Genomic DNA, 21,338 nt, shown 5'->3' with positions numbered 1-21,338 from the left:
TGGAAGGCCGCATTGCTGTCAGCGTCGCTGTGAGGTGCGACGTACCTGCGGAGGAGGTCCAGAGCCGCGACGGCTTCTCCAAAGCTAGGATTTGGCAACTCCCCGGCATCATGCGGCTCGTGCTCCTTGTCGTCACCGCGCCACGGCAATGGCAACTGACGAACGAACGAATATCCGCGGGAAATTTTGCCCTCTTTGGCGTAATCATGCTAACGTGCTAACGATTGTTCAGTATTACTGCGGAGCGCGCGCGTCCGAGCAGCCCGGTTGCGCGCAGCGCGGCGTGGGAGAAACGTAAACAAGAGAGGAGAGCAGGCCCGATAGGCGGAGCAACGCCACGAGCAACGCCAACTTCCAGTTTCACTTTAGCTTCACAAAGAGTGATGTCAGGGCCTCTCCTGAGTTTCCTTCCTCCGCGAGTCGACCCGTCCAACAACCATGCGGTGACCGTAATCACAGTGATGATAGTAAGATCATTTTTCACGAATGGCCACTTAGTGGCGGCCGGCCTCTCGAACTGGCGTGCGACTTCTTACAGCCAGTTCTATAGCCAAGCCCGGCCAAGCCCAGCCAAAACTCGTCAAAAGCCAAAATGGCGGTTGGAGCGCGTTGTCTACTTTAGCCCAGGCGGGTTCGGGGTGCTAAGTTGCGACGTATCATGCGGGAACGTTTTCACAGCTACAACGTAACAGCGGGGTTCCTTATACATTGGATCCTATGGAAGCTATGCCGGGACCGGATGAAAACGACGTAGCAGCCGGGAAAACGCAGCAGTGAGGAACGTAACAGCGGGGTTCTACTGTAAATAGGGTAATATGGCTTCGTGCCACCTACGTCGACGACACCTTCACATCGGCAGTTCGAATTAAGTGAAGCCAGCTACGCTTTCACATGCACTCCGTCCCCGCACTCTTTTGCACGCGTGGCAGATTGCGCCTGAAGTAGAGTGCACACAGCATATTTACTCAGCCCCGCTTACAGCCATGCGTAGCCACGGCCGAGATGCGCGCCAACTTACCCCGCACTGAGTGCCCCCTACCACTACGCTCATTTGTGGTAGGGGGCACAGGCATAATCAAGTAATTTCTCAAGCTCCCGGCATGTGTATCCATAATGTGGACTAACGGCTTGACTAACTGATTGAATTTTTAGCTGCGGCAGCCATGCTTGGGACATTGTGGACCAGTTTCCTTCAAGCTTGTTTTAGTTCTCCCGGGAAGTTCTCCCACGGTCCAGCATCAAACATGATGGCTGCCATCCACCGACGAGCAAAAAGGGGCGTAACCGCCACTTCAAGAGTGCAAAGGTGGCAGACTGCAACTTACGGGTAAGCGTTCCCGCATCTTCTGGATGGTGGCGTCCTTGAGGGCACGACAGTCCTGCCGGATGGTGTCCTCGGTGTCCTCTACGCGATTCCGCACTTCTGGCAACACCTTGTTCAAGTCCTCCACTTCTCGTTCGGCCACCCACACGGGGTCGTCCTCTAAGCTGCCCTTGCGCTCCTTGTCCTTGTTCTCATTAACAAACCTGAAAGGATCAGAAAATTAAGTTCAGGTAGAAAATTAAGTTATGGATTCTTGTCGAAACCAAGATATGATTATGTGGCATGGCATAGTGGAGGACCCTGCATTAATCTGACCACCTGGGGTTCTTTGACATGTACCTAAATCAAGGTACCAGGAGTGTTATTGCATTTTGCCCCAATTGAAATGTGGCATCGACAGGCGACCTTGAGCTCAGAAGCCCAACAGCCACTGCAGGTCACAGAAACAGAGCGATTGGCCAAATCAAAGCAATCTGGTGATATTTATACTCTTCAAGTACATATCCACTAAGCTGTGAACATTAAAATCTATATAAAGCAGCAGCAAACTAGGAACAGCAGAGGCTGAAAAAGCAATACATATTTAGATCGCAGCAACGTTTTCAGCAACTTTGATGCTGCCGGTTTCGCATGTTTTCTCTGAATAAGCTTACTCGAAGCATGTACCTACACCTCTGGTCTCGTGCTGCCCTGTCGCTGTCGGTTACCTTTTTGTATGCTAAATTGTAGAACAAGCTCAAATGCATAAAGGTTAAAGAAATATTCAGAATACTCGGCAGGCATGCAGGCGCGAACTAATTTTGCTAACTGAAAATGTGGTTTTACCACATTTCTTGCATCTTCAGATTAACAGGTAAGTTTCCTCAAGTTTATGCACTCTTAATTTGCACCCTTTGCAGCTTATCTTGTCCCACAACAATAACCGGCCTCTGTCTTGCCCGTATTTCCTTAACGCTGCGAGCCCGGTACTTCCAAGTCGTGAACAGCTTGCGCATTATCAGCGTGACACAGCATTCTTGAAAGGAAAGCGGTGGCTGCAGAGTTTTCAAGAAAGGATATGCAAGCAATGCAGATGATGCGCATTGTTATGGGACAAATATAGACCCCCAAAGGGTGCAACTGTTTTAAGAGTGCAGAATGTGGACCTCGTACAAGAAATCTGCAGGAACATCACATGTTAATCGATTACTTCATGTCTAAAGTTGAAATGCGAAGTAGGCACTCATACAAGGGAAGCTTCAACAGCCATGTTTTTTCAGTCTGTCGTGGCACTGGTGCTCATTTATGCTTGTGTTCAATTTGGTCTCAAAAATTCTTGTTCGCCAATATTATGGCTGCTCGGGCTTGCTAAAAGCCCAATTAAATTCCGTGGTTTTATGCGTCAAAACCGCCATGTGATTGTGTGGCATGGTGTAGTTGGAGGATTAATTTTGACCACCTGGGGTTCTTTAATATGCAACGAATACAGGGTACACGAGTGTTTCTGCCTTTCACCCCCAATGAAATGTGGCCATCGCAGCCGAGCCAAAGCCAGTAATGCCACCGTGGCAGGATTCGGGCTAGTTTGTTTGACATAATGACAAATCATTGTGCAAATGCACAGACAAAAGAAAAACAGATGAACACAACCATAGCACTCTTCGGCACTACGATTTGTTATGTCATTACTGTTTGCGCGCCCTTAAGGGGGGACACCCCACTTAAATTTTCATTTTTTATTTGTGGCCACAATTTGATAAAACTTCCATCACTTATGTATTTTGACATGCTGATTTCAAATATTCAGTTGGTTTTCCCATGCAACAAGTACTTTTCAAAATATAAGCAATTCATGTTTTTTTGTATGGACTAATTTGGAGGCAAGTTCTCTCTACAATGCTGGCTGTTAATGAAGGAGACTGGCACATCAAAATGATGTTGAATGATCAGAGGTTGCAGTGCTACAAGAATGAATGTTCTAAACTGATTTATGCCGAAGTTACAGCATGTCAAACTTTTGTAAGCAGAAGGCATTAGTGAAACCCTAGAGAAATTACTTTTTCAAAATTTCTGTAATGATATTTGTTCACATTTTAGGCCTACTGCACTCCCAATTTGTCCACCTTTCTGATGAAAAAAGAATTATTGCAATAAGATGAGTAGAACCAGAGATATCGTCACTCCAAAACTACACTACCATCAAAAATGTCGTTTTGAGAAAACGAGAAAAACATTTCAGGACATGTTCATAGTGATTACGGCAAATGCTTGAATACTAAATTGATCAAGGTTGATACAGGGGTCCAACCAGGCAAGAATGAAACTTTCGCTTCTTTAAGGGGGACACTAATTCAAATAATGTTCATGATGTTTTCCATCAATATTCATGAAACCTTCCATTCTTGTTAAGACTTTTGTGCTGATTTCAAATATGTAATTATTTTTCCAATAGGCCATTTAGTTCTGAAGATAAATGAAATTCATTGTTCATAATTTGCAGAAACAATAGGGGGGGGGGGAAATGCGCTACGAAATTCGTATTGGCACATGCCTGGGTACTAGAAAACATAAGGAACATAATGGTAGGAATACTATCTTGATATATCAAATGTTAGTAATTTCATAGCAATTCAATTTTTACTGTTCGAATTGTGGCTATCCTACTGTCTGATCTAAAGCAGAATTGAAAATTTTTAAAGCAGAAATTCCAAAATCTGACCCTACATCGTGTACAAGTGAAAAGTCGGTGTTTTGAGAAAACGAGAAAAAAGGAATACATTCACTTTTAATCAAAAGTACAGAAATAATTTTGCATTATATTGCAGTGAAAGTGGCTAAAAGCCACCAGGAAGGTAGTCGCTCTGACCACGGCCACCCAAATGCGGCAAAAACATCGTTTAGCGCCGTTCGCCGATTCCCGGTGGCTTGCATCGCGCGCGCGGCAAGGTTGTTCACGCGGGTCGAGCTCCATGCCGACGCGATATCGCCGCAACACGCGCACGCGATAACGATCTCTATGGCGAGGCCAGATTACCGTTCGCTTTTGCCTACTGCGACGCTGCCGCCGCACACCTTGCACTTGACGACATCAGTCCGTTCACGGAGTCCTACTGAGGAAAGCGAAGCCTGCCTCGGCGTCGACTGGCGCGGCTGCAACGCCGTCGGCGCGAGTGAGCAAATCCAACACCCGCGTTGTTGCTGGCGTTGACGCAAGAACTCGAAGTTATTTTGAGCATTCATCTCCCTCTGCAACAAATCCGCACGTTGCAACATTGCAGTGTCACGCCGAACGCAGCCGCTGTCCGTAACGATTTCACTCATTTGTGAGCTGGCTAGGCCTACTTCGGCATCGTCCGCGGTTTCGGCATCATTTGCGGTTGGCGGCGAGCTACTCTCGATGCTTTTGGAAGGAATGGAGCGCTTTTGAAAGTTATAAGCTGATCGATTCTTCTTTCTGCCGAACTTGTGCCTCGTGGCGAACTTTCCCGGTGGATCGGACATCCTTGGGCATGTGCCAACAAACCTACGAGACGCGCAGTCGCGTCGCCTGCGGAGTGGAGCAGACGATGGGAACCTCGCGCAGCCAACCACAGCACGCGTTTTTGGTCACGTGCGCTAGTCAACGAATCGGATCGCGCGTTCGGGCTTTTTTTTCTCCCCGGATTTCAACGTCACTGGCGTACCGACGGAGTCACTTTTGGCGGGAAATTAAAGAAGGAAGGCTCCTCTTTCCAACGAGACCAAGATGGCTGCGATCGCGCGCGTAGAAAAAGAGCTACGCGCCGCGATAAAAAGGGCTGTTCTTGCGCGGAATTCAGCTCACAGTGATGTTACAAATTGATATTGCGGACGAAATACTCTTCCCCGAGATTCGAAACTTAGTGAATGAAAGGAATATTAGCTGTAGATATCGAAAATTTCGTTTTCAAAAAATCGATTTTCTCGCGATTTTTTCGCCGCAAGGAGCCGTGTCCCCCCTTAAGGGGGGACGCGGGGATCAGATCGCGAAAATCGCAAAAAAGATCGATTTTTGGCAACGACGCGTTTCGGTATCTGCAATGCCTAATCTACATTGTATCAATATGGTTTGACTGAAAACGCACTAAAAGTGCCCGAAAAAAATTAATTTATCAGTGCGTAGGGCGAGAAAACAGCTTTAAATCGCGTAAAATCACCGCAGTTCGCGGAGCCCTAACTCGTCTTTCCCGCCACCGAACGCCGCCATCTTGGTATCGTTCGAACGCTCGAAGTTTCGCCATTCCGTTTCTGAATTCTTCGGTCGTCGCCATCTGGTAACAAACGCACAAACACAAAAGAAGCGCGGGTCTGCTAAAGGCGGTCACACGGGCCCTGCGATGAAAGCGGGCCTCCGATTGGTTGCCGTACTGAAAGGCGTCTCGCCATTGGTTGCTGCTGCAGCAGCGGGCAAGCTGGCAACCACAGCGGACGGCAGTTGTCTGCTTTGAAAACCACGCCGGCGTCGTTCTTCGCTTGACACTCGCAGAATTTGGATTTATGAAAGCTCCCAGGTCAGTGATGGATCGTCGCTCGTTCGAAAAGAACTTTTAAATGAAGCATGCCTTCGGAAAACGGAAGCGCAAGCCTCCTACGGCGAGAAAAGACGGCGGCCAGCGGGAGAAGGGGAGAACCCGACTGAACACGCGGATAACGTGCCGCGTTATCTTGCACCGTGCTTTTCCAGCAGCGAAGCCGACAATCGCCCTGTGACATCGATACTGATAACTAAGCCACCGGAAGACGTGCCAATGGAGGCTCTCGCACCTGTGCGTACGGCCGCGCGAGTCAGCAACCGAGATCGCGTTGTTGGAGGCGACGCGGGTCGAAGGTCTCCATCGCCGGCAGAGACGGTGTGCGTTTCCGATGCATCGTGCGACAGGGACACGCAGCCTGCGAGTGAGCCCAAACCGTCGACGAGCTACATACTGTATGGTGACTCAAGGCTCACCAGACTGTTACGTTTCGCCTACAACGCGCGGTAATGCCGGCGCGGATGCAACGGACGCCGGGGCTTCGCTCAAAGCGGCAGACATTTTGGCCCGTTCGACGCCGCCGCAACGCCTCCCCGCCAAGCGTGTCCAGGCGTGTTTCAGTGCCACGTGTCTTCGTATGTGCGTGTGTGTGTGTGTGCCCACGCTTGTCAAAGCGCGGCAGCCGGGGAGCGGAGCTCCCCAAGTGAGGAGCCAGCAGGTCTGTCCGTCGGCGGGTTGGCGATGCGTCACTACACTCGGCTCACCATGTCTCTCGGCTCGACCGTGCGCGCCGTCGTGGGCTCATGCTCCGCCGTCGCGTGGGCTCATCCCGTGACCTTCCTTCTGGCCCGCGACGCCGAGAGTATAAGAGCAGCTGCCCCCGGACGCCAGGAGAGAGGCTCCGATTTGTACTGTTGAGTTACGTGCTCTCCCGTCTCTCCACTTCAGTCGACCTGACCGGCCGCTCTTTTGCTATGTTAGAATAAACAAGTTGTTCTGTTACCAGTCTACTCTTGCTTTGCCGGGACCTTCGGATGCTTCCAGTGCCCCAGACCGCCAGGCCAACGCTACCCTTGGGGCTTGCGACCCATTCGCAATAACGGGCGCCAGCACCGAGACCCCAACAAGACGAATCGTCGCACGATTCAGACGCACCTCGAGCCGCGTTTTGTGTCAGCGGTGACTGCAGAAGCGCAGGCATGCAGCGTTCGCGACTCCCTTCGCGCAGTGTCAGCGACTGAGCGGAAGCAGCAATGCCAAGAACAAATTTAGGCCCCTTGTGACTGCGAGTTCATTATTATGCCTGTTTCCGCGATGAACTCTTTGATCGCTAAAGCTCTTTGCCCAAGATGCCAACAGCGTTCTGTGGGTGTACACTGCGATACCAGGCTCGGCCTGGCAGTGAAAATGGTGGTCATGCACTACTCCAAACGGCGCAAGAAAAGGATAAAGAACGCCTGAAGAAGGCATCCAAAGCCCACCAAATAAAGAGGCAAAGGTGTAAGAAGATGCCTGACAGCAATGATTCAAAATATTACAGCCCTGGTGCTTTTTAATAAATTTGCAGTGCTTTTAAAACTTTGCAAACTTTGCAGCCAGTTTTCTCAATTGCATTTTTTTTGTCAATCACCTCGCTCGTGGAAAGCGTAGCACAACAATGGCTTGACTGATCTTGGTCCAGTTTGTTTCGCTGTGATCCACAAGCTGTGCTGTACTTAAAGAAAGTCTTGAAATGTTTCTTTATCTTTCCATTATTTAATTATTTCAAAATTACTACATGGCTCCATGCAGTGAAGCACAGTCATGTGCATGTTATGTTGAGCAAAAAATTATTAGCGCACTAAAAAAAAAATCGAACACTGTCTTGATGTAGATTAGACATCTGGGCAAACATGCAATGTATTTCCAGCTCCCTATCATGTTTCGTTACTGTGCCAGGCTTTCCACAAGCAAGGAACTTATAAATTCTTATAAAACAAAAACTAATTAAGATATCCTAATGAAATTTTAGAATTGTCTCTTTATTGCAATGTGCAGTGTGTGTGCCAAATTTCAGCCCTTTCTGTCAAGAAACAAAAAAGTTAATTCTGATCCCCTCCTCCCCCCTTAAACTAAAGGACAATATGAAAACATGTCAGTACAGTCAAATGTCTCCAGAATTAAATGAGTTGTATGAGAAAAGACTGTGTATGTTGCGGCTGAATTCTCATCTTTCACATGGATTGTGAACGCCTTGACAATGAGGACTCCTACGAATAATTTTTCCTGTACAATGAAAGAAATTGGGCATCTTCACCAGGCGATTTGTTGCTTTACAACAAATGCACGGCCACTATGCGTCACAGCCGTCACAGAACAGCAGTGCACAGAGACTGCGCCGGATAACACCGCAACAAAGACCACGCGAGAGGGTCTGTACATCTGGTCTTAAGACGGACCTTAAGTATAACTTGGTGAACGTGCTTAGCCTTATCTGTTGCGAGCAGTACGAGTGCACAATCTTTCAACAGTGATATATATAAAGGGAAGGCTGCGCTTGCCTGAGCTCCACTCCCACATGGGCATAATGTGAGAGCATCAGCACAGCCGCCAAGTGACAAGCCATTGGGACCCGACAAAACAAGATTGCACCATAGCTCACCGGGTGCGATTTTCGACGCGCAGCTCGAGGACACGCACGGAGTCGGTGAAATCTACAAAGGCCTGCTGATACAGTCCGCCAAACGAGTAGGCCAGCCCCCGTTGGTAGTACGTCTCGGCTATCTTGCGGTCGTCGGGCTCGAGCAGCTCGCGCTGGATGCTCAAGCACTCGCTGAAGTCCTCCACAGCCTGCTCACAATTGTCCGACTCGAGGCTGATCTCACCGAGCCTTAGTAGCACCTCAGCGACCTTCAGACGGTAGTCCCTGTTGTTCTCGGTTTCTTCCTCCGCCTGCCTGCAATGACCCAATCAGCTGTTTGAGAACTAGAACAGGAGATGCATTGTAAGATTTTGTGAGAAACCTGACGTATGACTGGTCGTACTCACAACTGCGTTTGACACATTTGCCACAGGTTCCGTCAAGTAGTGATAGTAGTGATGCAAAAGTACCGGTAAATTGACTATAGATAGTTTAGAAAAACTATCACACACTGCTACAAACCAGAGCACTACTATCGTTACCGCCACATGCATAGCACAGACACACGTTGCGTTACATTATCGATAGTGCACTTACTAATAGTACATACTACCGAGAGTTCGATAATGACTCAACTGTAAATTGTTTTGCATCGCTAACCGACAGGCATAGAGCTACCTACTAAAATCAATCGGTGGAAATCTGGCACTGCACTTGTTAAACCACCATGGGAAAGATGGGTAGCCCAGTAAAATATTGTTAATTCAAACCTTGTTATTAGGAAAATAGGACAATTCAAACTGGCCCTCTAGCCCTGTTAAACACAAGTTGATTTGGACGACCCTCAGAGCATGGAGCATTGCTACCCCACCCCCCCAGTAGGGTAACGCAAAAGAGTAAACGCAGCCAATCGAAACAATCGAGTGTGTATCACTATAGTCATTAGGGGAACCCATATGCGAGCGACATGAAACTGTGCATGGCGCCACGTCAGTTGCTTAATCGCCATCAATAACCGTGTCCTTAAAGAGGTATGGATTCATTTGCAGAACTTGCAATGAGCAGAGATTTCGTTCTGATTCAGTGCAAGACGCACACGATTTCACAAATATGGTGGAAGCCATTAAGAACGAAAAGCGATTCTACAGCAGTCCGTGCACTAACATCAAACCTGCTGGCCACATAGCGATGGATAATCAGTTCATGCACTAATGGCACAATAATCAGGATGTGCGTGTAGTAGGAAAAAGAGTGTCTACTCAGATTAAAAGTCTTGCACCACTGCAGCACGATCCTTGCCACTGTGAGCGCTTATCACAGGAGGAAAACTGCAGCTTCAATGTTAAATCTTTGCAAAATATAAAGGAGGGGTGTGAATTCCTTCAGTAAACAGAGGCATCTTGATGCAGTAACTCCTTAAATTTACCTACAGCATCTTACCTTACTTTGTATCCACTTGCTCTTACATAAAGACCTTTACTTTACGCTGACTTTTCCAAACCTTACCTTCTTTCTTAGACTGCATGACCTCTGGGATCGGCCCACATTTTTACAGTGCACTGAATGACTCTGCACTGGTTAGTGCATAAATGTCCATAAGGCCTATGCACAACTGCTGAACTATGGACATCCTGACTATGGACATCCTGAAATTAAGACTGCACATTGGACAAGTTGGATTGGATTCATGGTTACTAAGAAAACACAGTACCAAGACAAGGCAGTAAGCATTGGCTTACTATTTTCTTTATACATTTGATAATTTGACATTAGGGCAACCATGATAGTCCTTCCAGTTTCGTGAAATGTGAATTCCCACGTTCGCACGAATGTAAATTCTCCTCCTTCAGAATGCGCCTCATGTTCCAGGATCGTGACATGAATACAAGTTTTTCTTTTCTTTCTGGCGCAAACTACAACAAGCTAAACAACTAGGCACCACCGTGATTGCTACCGCATATAGAGACGTGCTTAAAAACACACAATCTAACACAACTTTGCCCGTCATTGAACCAGGTACCAGAGGCACTGCTGAAGTGCTGTCTGATAACCTTGGTGACATGGAGGATGACGCCATTCTTGATGACTGCGACAAAGTCATCTGCACTAGCAATAAGTAAATTGCGCATGCACGCGTCCTTTCACTGTATTTGGAATAGCAGTTTGCAGTAACAATGAATAAAGTGCACTGCGAGCATCTGCTTTTATGTGTCATTTCGTTTTCTTGCGACATCACTTCAAATTATTTTTTCTCCCCGAGACTGTAAGTCACCTTTCACATTATATTTGTGGTCACATTATATGCAAGTACAGTAACAATGTTTTACTGCACATGGATTATTTTATGATTTGGCACAGCTTTTGTCGAGAAAGCTAAGCTGTCGCTTCTTTTGCTATGTGGTTCAGCTGTGTTGCTATCTAATTCCTCTGATCTGGAATGTTGCCAATAGCAATGCCGTGCTTATCAATCCTTTCTTTTTTCCTTCCATAGTAGGCATATGGCAACACTTACAGGCTGGCACCTAAGGTGCCCAAGAATGACAAATGAGCAATCGCACGTCAAGTGGGACACATTAAAAATAGCACCACTTCCTCGCTTCCTATAAAACCCGGCTGTGCATGCGTGCTCAATGGCTGGTGTCTGTCGGCCGTCACACTTCATGTAATGCCATCACTGACGTTGCTTAGGGCAAATACCGTATTTACTCGCATAATGATCGCACCCATAAATTTTGTCGTCAAAATTCATTTTTTTTTATTTCCTGTGTAATGATTGCACCTCGAACTTGCCGCAGCGATATGTTGTGTGCTAAGTCTAGCTAATAATGATCACACACCATCTGTTGAATGCTACGCGAACGACTCTTCAAGACAAGCCAAGCGGCCTGCACGCACCAAACATTCTTAAGTAGATGCCTCATTTCATTACTTTCATCACTTTCCGCACTTACATGACAAAAAGAGGTACAACCAAACTTGCCTTTATTATGGGTTGGCTTTATAATGGTTGATGTCAACAAAAACAATAAAGGCGCATTTCGATTCTTTTCATCTGCACTCGAGAGCACGCAACAAATTGCGCGCGGCAATGATAGTAGCCACGTTTACTCTGATACGTTAAAAGTGTACCCTATTCATACGCCGACGCTTGTAACACAGCTAAGATATTCGCCCATTCTTAGCGGAAACGTGTCGTATTAGGATAGTAGTGAAGACAGATGCCGCAGTTTCCGCAGCACGTCGGCCATGCATTTCTATTTCACTGGCAGCTAAGCGCGCCCACCTGTTTCTGTCCCCTCAAAGTGGACATGGCTACGTTATTGCCGCAAACTTGCCGATATTAACAATATTATTCATCACTGATACGGAACAAACTGTTTCAATGCACGTAATGTACTCACGAGAAAAAAAAAAAAAAATCGCGTTCGGCTTGCTCCGCCGGTCGCCATTCTTGTTTTGGTGTCCCGCACCCGCAATCCCGCAGCAAACGCAGGATGAAAAAAATTTTTTTTTTTTCGCTGGAAATTTAACCCGCGTAATGATTGCACCCCTGAATTTGCGTCAATTTTTCTGACAAAAAAAAAGAGCGATCATTATGCGAGTAAATACGGTAAGACGCCACAGGAGAGAACAATTTTAGACAATAGGGTGCATACAGTGGAATATTCGGTTTGCATGTTCACAGCAGCGTTGCCTGCAGATTTGGACCTTTCTTTTTAAACATGTTCAGAAAGGTCTTCTAGTGCCTGTTAAAGAAACAATTACATAAGGTCAGGTTTGATAAGCCTTATTACACATACAGTAAACCCGTTACCTTGAAGCTGTAAAAAGTTTCAAGATAAGCAAAATCACTAAAACAGAAGCCCACAGGCCGTGCAAAGACCACATGGATTCTTTCCAAGATGCCGTCAGTAATATGCTCGGTCACTTTCGCATAGATTGGGCAACGCAAACACTTGAGCGTATGTGGGCAACAGCGTTATCAGGACGTAATCAAGACAATTGATCGTAGTGCAATATTTGAAGCCGGTCATTTGGTAAAAACAGTTCCAGACATCCATAAAGCTGACACTGACTTTCTGCCCCGTAATGAATTCTGGACAATTTACCTTCAAAAACCAAAACTGCACTGAAGAGCACAATTGTCATGCCTTTAGACGATGCCCACAAGTGGCAAGTCATTTATGCCTCACAGTAACGAGAGCATGATGAGAGCATCCTTATCAAGCCATGATCTCGCTGAAACCCTGTAGGCTTGGATGCAGGCTTCTTTCGAGCACAACACAGGGGCTGACCGTGCCTGCTCAGAAGTGCCTATCATTTGCTCAAATTCGTAACCACATTGATGCATCACTGACAGTATCCTAAATAAGAAGGGAAAAAAATGGCTGACACACAGCTCACTGCTGCTGTGGAAGTCCACAACATAGTGGCACTGAGCAAGTGGCGATAGACGGAAAGAAGGGAGAAAGATAAGCCAGGAGTGCGGCCTGGCACGCACCTGGCTCAGCTAGCGAGCTGCTGCAGGGGGAAAAGATAATGCAAGTGATGCTACCAATGCTGCCCGTTGCCTTTTCCTTGGTATTTTTGAAGTCTAGGTTGAGATATCTGAAGTCTAGTGCAAAAACTTGAATATACGAGGTGAAAATCCCTTGGGTTGACGCCATGCCCAGAAAAAGATTTCAAGACATGTATATCAAGCTATTTCAATAGCAGAATTTGAGTTTGCAAGAGTTTACTGTGTTAAGACTGACACCACAGCTAACGTGATTGAAGATCCCAGAATCAGTGCTGAAGGGGGACCTCCTCAATAATTGCGAAATGCTCAGAAAAAGTACACTTGTTCAAAAAAAAGCATTCTGAATGACGGAAGATGTGAAATACCTTTTAAATATATTCTTGGCCAGTTCAAGCACCTCCCATGCCAACTGTAGATTGGGAACATCTTCCTGCACAATGGTGAAGCCAGCAGTTGAGAAAATGAAACTGCTGTAGGAGCACAGATAACATCATAACAAGATATTAGAAACAAAACACTCAGAATAATTTATTGAACAAGCAACAAAAAAGAGCACAAGTAGTACAAAAGAAAAAGGTCACCACACTAATGCCACACAGATGAGAAAGCTACTTGTCTCTTTATCTGTACTTTGTGTCTTCACCATTCGACAGAGAACACTTCTTACTTTTCCCTTTAATCCAAATAGCAGGCCTGACAACCTTCACAATGCTAAAATTTGGTGAAAAATACTGAACAATGTTTTACCACATGAGACGCTGACCATTTAAGAAAGAAGTTTGCCACGTTGCTCTGCAGAGATACTAATCAGGCTCTCTGCTCCATAGTCAAAGCTAGTCTATGCAACAAACAGCAATATTCAGAAAGTTTATTCGGAAAATATTCGTGTAAAGGGAGCCAAAATTTTGCCTGGCATAGTGTATTGGTTCTACAGAGTGGATGGTAATACAGGAGGTAATTTCAAATAATTGGGCAGGTAAGAAATACCAGCTTTTGTAAATTTGGTCGATGACTGCATTTTTGATCTTAAGTTTTGCCTTAAGAACAGGATTCAAATAAAAAACATTATTAAAGTCATTATGATAACTGTAAACAAGCTTAACAACCAGCTTCCGTTCATTCAACCTCTTGGAACATACAAAATTTGTTCAAATTTTCCAGTGCTCAAATTAAGTTGGTTCTTTATATCTTTAATTACAGCACATAAAAATACCACGATAATGAAGTTCATGAGTGTTAAGGGAGCCCTGAAAAACTTAGACCATAGAATGCCCTCACTTCCTCAATCCTTAAGCTATGAATGAAGTATCCGCACCGCTAGCATCTCTGTTAGCGCGCTGAAAGCTGGAAACAATTTCATTTGGACCTCCAGTTCTTTAACATGTGCCTGAATCTAAGTACACCAGCATTCTTGCATTTCTCCCCCATCAAAATGTGGCCACAGTGGCCAAGATAGAAACCGTGACCTTAACTCAGCAGCGCAACACTATAGCTACTGGGGTACTGCAGAAGGTGGGTCAGGGGTCTCACCTTCATATTTGCATACACCTCGGGCATTTCAATGGGCATTGAAAGTGAAAACAACCCAAAATGAGAGAATTTCAAACTTGTATTTAACCTGAGATGTTCAAACCTACACCCAGTGTCTACGTTAGTGTGTCTGCCACAACTCAAGCAGAGCAAGGTGATGGCGTGAAAGGTGCTATTATTAACACAGGCACCTCTTTTGGAGGAGACGATGAACCACTGGGACCCGCCGTTGAAGTTCCAGGTTCACTTGGTGGGGGTTCTGTGTCCTCCTTTAACGCTGGCTCGGGCTTCTCAAGGTCTTCTTCCGCATCCTCTTCATTTTCTGCAGCACCAGTGCAGCCTTACAGAGGTGCAAAGCACATATTGAAAGCTCTCAACTTTAGTATTATGCATTCGAAGACAAGCCATGGAGTTATTTTGTGTGGACATTGAAATGGGTTTTTGATAACATGCCCAGATGGCATCAACGAGCTCCCAGCTCTTTTAACACAATGTGAATCCAAGGCATGCACAATGAAAACAGTGACAAACATATTGAAGTAGCTGCGAGATCTTGGTGTGCCAAACTGGGGTGCCAGTGAATAAGGGTTACAAGGTTTTTCTTTCGTTAAACTGACATAACATCCTCAGCCAGTCTTCATCTACCCCCTATTTTATTAAAATACCAATTTCACGAACTACACATGTTACCCCCTCCCTTTGGTAAGGCCCTAGGAACCGAACAGTGCCACTGCTATCCAGCGCACATTAGGAACAGCTTGCAGATTTTGTTGTCAACATTTGTTGTAGACTCCCCTATATTTGAAAATTTGATGGTATAAGCACCCCTTTCGAAATGTGGTGATAGCACATGTGAATAACTTTGGCAAATCGTGCCAGATTTTCATAAGTCTCACTATTTATTCGCACTTGGCTGGTCAACTTTCTTGCTTTTGCTCTGCGACAACGACATCGCTTCTGTTCTAACAAATTACACCCACACTACACCCAGTGAGAGGGTGTGAAATGATTTGCGATATCATGTGGCGAGTGTAGCTGGAACACGCATGTTTACTATCATTTAGCCTAATGTTACAGTTGCGTGCAGAAACTACGAAGCTGCCGAGTTATCGAAGTTATGCCACTTCTGACGGAAAAAAAATCTAGATTAAATTGTATGGAAGTTTATCCAGGATTCCCTATTGGGGCTTCTTTTTAACTGTAACCAATTGCAAAGTCAAGGCATCAAAACACGCACCCACCATAGAAAATTTGATTATAAAAAGCAACAGAAAGCTCACAGTGAATCAGAGAAAGCTTAGAAGAACAGCAAGCAAAATAATTCACAAAAAAGCAGGACCATGTTCAGTATTAGGGCGCTTACACTTGAGCACACACTGTTAGACCATCTCACGCAATATGTATAAACATCACCAATAATATACACAAACAGAATTAACGTAGCATCATGCAAAAGAAAATGGAGTGGAAGGTGGAATAGTCTCATTCTTTCTGGAGCAGCAAGACAAATGTCTTGGAGAGTACAATAGAAGAATGCTAGCGGCAAACCAGAAAAGTGATGCCTGTTAATAAGAAAGCAGCTTCAGAGGTGCAAGAATTGACAAAGTTTCAACACAAGCATGAGGGTTCAGGGGAAATGGAAGAAGAGATACAATACAACAGGAAAAAGACAAAAGTGAAAACAACAGATACCGTGTCCAGGTGACTATGCCTATGCATCTGCAAGGCCAGCCTCATTGCAAACCAGAGTTATCTCTTTAAACGGCTGCCCTTGGCAACTGTTGAAAACAATGACAACCGAATTTTTCAACTGGCACTGAAGTGAATGACACCTTACTGCACTATCACAGCTCCCGTAAGAAAGCTACAGAGTTATGCGACCCCGCCAAATTGGTTCCAGTGGTCTACAATATTAATGCATCGATTCTAGTTGCAATGCGCAATTGTTTAATAATGGTGTTCTTTATCCAAAATTGTTAAGCTCTACTCATTTATTATGCTTGAGCACAAGCTCTCCAAATCTTTTTAAATGTAGAACAAACAATCCAATCAGAACCTGCTAAATCCTCAATTATTTTGGCATGTTTTCTGGCTTTTCAATGCCTCATGGTTTTATAAGTCATTGCTCTGTTTCAGCTTCCCGGAAAGATACTGCACCTGTACTTATTGTGGTAGCACAATCTGCTCAGTTACGTATGAGGATGTCTTACAGCTTAACATATATCTGACTGCAAAAAGCACAGAAATTACGAAAAAGCTAAATTTTCTTGGGACTATTCCAACACAGCCTGGAATTCAGGGGCAGAACGTGGAGCAACTAATCGCACCTAAAATTTCATTCCAGGATCGCTTGAACAAAATTTCATAGATGCCCCAAAAACTTCTGTGGCCAGAGATACCATCACTATAAATTGAAACGCAAACAGGAAGCTTAACTACAGCCCATTTTACACAGAATTCAAGTTTCCTGCACATGTATGGTGCCGCTAATCCATCCCGGACGGTATTGAACATACAGGCACAGCTACTGCTAGCAGGAATACGACAGCCTGTAGCATTGCTCGACGCAGTGCCTCACCACCGGCGCCACATGAAGTATTGCGGTACAGGCACAATCAAAACGACTGGGAAAAAGTCCAGAGTCGTCTGCTATAGTGAGTCGTCTGCTATGGTGAGTTGTCTGCCAAGACTGCATTAGGCACCGATGGTGGCACTCCGCGGAGCAATGCCACAGGCTCCCGTGTTTCTGCTAGTAGTGGCTGTGCTTGTACATGCAGAATGCCGATCTTACATGCAATATTTTTGCACGCCCTTGACACCACTGCCTGAGCTCGAGTGTCATTGAGGCATCAATGCCAGTTGTCGTTAAAATCAAACGTCGGCTCAACGACGGTTGAAAGTTTTGATGTTAAGAGGGTGTTAAAAGAAAACAGCCGTCCGCAGGAATCGAATCGGACTGCGATGAGAGAAGACGAAAAGACAGGAGTACGAAGAGCTGTTGCAGCAACCCAAAGTACAGGCTCTCACCTCCACCATTCTGTTGCGCCTTCACCTCAGGGGCGGCCCCTGCCACCGCCTCACCATCACCATTACCAACAGTGTCTTTCGATTCCACAGCGTTCGCTACGCCTGGAATTTCTGATGGCTCTGCGTCGGAGCCAGACTGCTCTTGCTTTTTCTCATCTGCAGCGGAGCCAGACTGCTGCGCTTGCTTTTTCTCGCTCTCTTCATCACTACCTCCCTTAGAAGGTCCTGCGGAAGCAATTTGGGACAAGGGCGCGGAAGGCTTAGCCGGAACCACATGTAAAACTGTGGAGCCAGCCTTCTTGCGCCTCAAGGCAGCAGAGTTGGTGCTGCATCAACACGCCTGGCTTCAACTACTGTATGTGGCCACATATACAATGACTCTGAATGCACAGTCGAAACACAGCATAACAAAATCGCATCTAACACGAAAATACCCTTGTTATAGCATCCCGAGACCCCTTTTACTTGCTATATTGATCCTATATTCAATCCTTTATTCAATCCTCAATTATTTAAGCAGTGATGAAGTTTGCTTCCAATACCACAGAATGACACGAAAATGCAGATGTGGCAACCCACCACATGATGCTGCTTAATCTCTGCATTTATGCAGATCAGTAGTTTTTAACATATGAAAGATGAGGATATAATTACTTTGTTGATGCATGTGGAGATGCCGCTTCTGGCATCTGGTAGTGGCAATTAAAAGATTTTTTTCCAGTTTTAAACATAACAGAGAAAACCAACTTGAAAAGCAAATATGTGCATAAAGCTATCTTCAAGTCTCAGGAGAATAATGAATATTTGTTACAAGCGTATACACTGATATTTGCTAAACAAAAAGCTTGCGATCAGGTCTATGCGAAAGACTCGGGCGTGATGCCTCCGAAGAGCCAGGAAACTAACTCATGCTGGTTCAAACGGCCTGTTGGCAGGTTGCAATGCCAATACGTGGCACGTGAACAGCACTAAATTACAAACATGTGCTCTGTGCTATCATTAATATACAACCACGCAAATGGTAAGATCACAGAAAGACTACATCGGCATTGCCCGCTGTGGGCCAGCCAATTGAAGCTGCTCACCAAAACATGCTCGCAGATCTAGAGCACACAGATTCAAGTTACTCTTGCTGAGCATTTCGCATTTTCGCTACAAGAATATGCATACTCAAAGAAATAAGCCATGGGTAACCATACTTTCAAGATTCAACTCGCTATATGGAGGTTAAACTGTAAAAAACCCTCTCTCCAACCTTCCAAAACAATAAAGAAAGAGGGGAAATCTGAAACAAAAGATGAAATAAATAAATTTGTTCACCGAATAGAGTAACACCCCTTGTTACAATCAGCTGTAGAAGTCCTAAACTTCACTACTTCCAATGTCAATGCAGCTGCCATTGTCAGCTTATGGAGGGGCAAAATGTACTTTGCAGCACAACACTGAAACTGAGCTGCCAGCATGCACACACACACACAAAAAAAAAAAAAAAAGTGAACAGTACAGGTGCGCATTTGATGAATTGTAAGGGGGACCAAAGAGCTTGCTGTCCAGGCTACAGGTTAGCATACACAAATGCAATAAATTCATGACTAAAAGCACTCGAATTTTTCTTGTTTGAGTGATATTAGTTACCAAGCATTAAAATTTGCACACACCATCACAAACATTTAAATGAAAGCCCAAAAAGACAGTTTTAGTCAATGTCAAAGCAATATATGTCTCACGGAAGTCAAACGATCGACTTTCACTTCTACCACAGGTAAGCGAAAAGAATACCGACACATTCCAGGTCATAGAAACTACCATCATCTTCTATTGAGAATAACCAACTTAATTTTCTAGATTTCACTAAAGCGTTCAGTAAGATAACTCAAGATAAGCTAATACCTAAGCTTATAAACTATGGCATTCCAGAATTGTTTCTTCGATCGCAGAACACTTAGGCGAAGTGGCGAAGAGTGTGGACGGGCAACACAGCCTGTCTTCCAGTCACATCTGGAGTACCACAAATTAAAGCACTCTATTGGGCCTTCAACTGTTCCTGTTGTGAATGACATTATTGATGTTATCAAGCGAAATGTCCAAATACAACTACTTTTTGACGATTGCATCTTTAATGGAATAACCTGTACTAACAACCGAAACGGCCTGAATGACAGCCTGAATAGCATTCTGCATTGGTATGGGATGACCTAAATGAAGAAAAAATTGTTTTTCTCCCTTATCTCGCAAGAAAAGGTCACCCTCTTATACTTGCTTGTTAGGCTCTTCCCCACTTAAAACTACAAACATCTAGGCATCACCCTGTCTGGCAACCCATCCTGCAATTTCTAGGTTACTATATGTGCTTCCGTGCTTCGGAAGCTGCGTTTCCTAGAATACAAACTTCAAAAAGCTTTCTGAAACTCTTATCTTATTATTGCTTAATTCGACCGAAGCTTGAGTACACGTGTATTGCTTGGGACCTCTACACTCAGTGCAACATAAGGGGTGAGGGGGTCATGGTGCAGCTCGTCCCCACGTGACCAGCAACAGCTGGTGCGGCGGGCCTGGTACAGCAAGAGCCGCAGGAGCGCTGGAATGAGGGCACCTCCGCGCACAAGCAGAACACCTGCTTTTTTTTTTAAATAAATGTGCTTCCTCCTGGAATGGCGATTCAACGACCAATGCGGCACCACGAGCACGAGCATTAATCTTCGGCCCAAGTTAGCCGAGAACTTGGTCCACTGGGTCGACGTAAGTTCTTATCACGGTAATGGCATGTCGCGCATTCTCCCATGGCTGTCATGAATTTATTTAATTCTTAGTTTCCAAATCCAACAACAATTGGCAATGTAGCAGCTCATCAAAAGGTAGGTGTTTGCAGTAAGCTATAGGGAACAAGTAACAAGAGCAAATAAAGACTGGAAAGAAAATCTCCTTGCCGCACTTTCAAGCTTCATGCATTTAACTTTAAAGCAAAAGAAGAATTACAGCTGTAGCTGTCCTGGATTCTGCAGTTCGCGAGGAACGGATAGCATGTTATCAGACGCCGCTCCCGCGCGGCGAATAACGCGCCGAGGCGTGATAAGCCCAGATCGCACGCGAGATCACTATCTTTACGGCAAGACCGCAGTCACAACGTTCACCGTCGCCCGCCGCCGCACCTAAACCACGCAGACGACGCTTTACAACAGAGCATATATGGAATTGGGGCTTACGATAACGAACCGCGTCTCCATCGCATCCGAGCTAGCCAAGGCGGCGTCAACGTGAGCGAGAAAATCCCGTTTTCGCTTGGTAGCCGGCGCTAAAGGAAAGCCTTGCCGTTTTTCTTGGGCCTCCTTCTGCAAATCGTCGGGCCACAGTAATTGGGCTGGAATGCCGCATGAACACGGCCGCTACCTGAACCGCACTCATCTGCTAAGCCTATTCCGCAATCACAGGGAAAGGCTTCGGCGGCGTTCGGAACGGGTCTGTTGACATCTTCCACAGCTACTGCGCACTTTCGAAACTTAAACAACCCTCGTTTTTTATCTGATCGCCTAAGTTACGGTCAGCGCCTGTTATGGTTTGTAACAAACTGAATTGGACATCAGTACGTACCGAGTTTCGCACGCCCGCGCGGCAGGGCAGATCACGACCGACTGGACAGACGAAGGCAAAAATCGGCCAATGGTGTGGCGTGCTTACGGTCACGTGCCTCAGTCAACGAATGGAATCGCGCATCGGGACAACATTTTCGCGGGCTTTTCTTCATAATTCAGCGCACAGAGTAGAGGTGGCGCGAATATGGCGCGAAAACTACGCAAGAGTGGCTCTTTCGTGGAGGAAGGCCAAGATGGTTGCGATCGGCAATGTAGAATG

At 45.7% G+C, this 21,338-nt stretch overlaps 1 protein-coding gene across 4 annotated transcripts in view; it reads right to left on the bottom strand.

The window, feature by feature from the left end:
• Positions 1-21,338, bottom strand: part of LOC126539037 (protein HGV2-like) — a 36,713-nt gene that overhangs the window by 6,872 nt on the left and 8,503 nt on the right. For 2 of the 4 annotated variants that reach the window (XM_050185741.3, XM_050185740.3), the window contains exons 4-8: positions 17,490-17,714; positions 14,654-14,802; positions 13,298-13,362; positions 8,435-8,728; positions 1,326-1,527 (exon numbers count right to left, since the gene is read on the bottom strand). In XM_050185741.3, the coding sequence (XP_050041698.1) occupies positions 1,326-1,527; positions 8,435-8,728; positions 13,298-13,362; positions 14,654-14,802; positions 17,490-17,714 (935 nt within the window). The remainder of the gene's footprint in view (positions 1-1,325; positions 1,528-8,434; positions 8,729-13,297; positions 13,363-14,653; positions 14,803-17,489; positions 17,715-21,338) is intronic. The other 2 variants (XM_050185742.3, XM_050185743.3) reach the window with 2 other exon arrangements.

The sequence above is a fragment of the Dermacentor andersoni genome, chromosome 11 (genome assembly GCF_023375885.2).
Source record: "Dermacentor andersoni chromosome 11, qqDerAnde1_hic_scaffold, whole genome shotgun sequence".
In the NCBI taxonomy this organism is placed as follows: Eukaryota; Metazoa; Arthropoda; class Arachnida; order Ixodida; family Ixodidae; genus Dermacentor; species Dermacentor andersoni.
The sequence above is the reverse complement of the archived record's forward strand: the minus strand, read 5'-3'. Positions and strand labels throughout refer to the sequence as shown.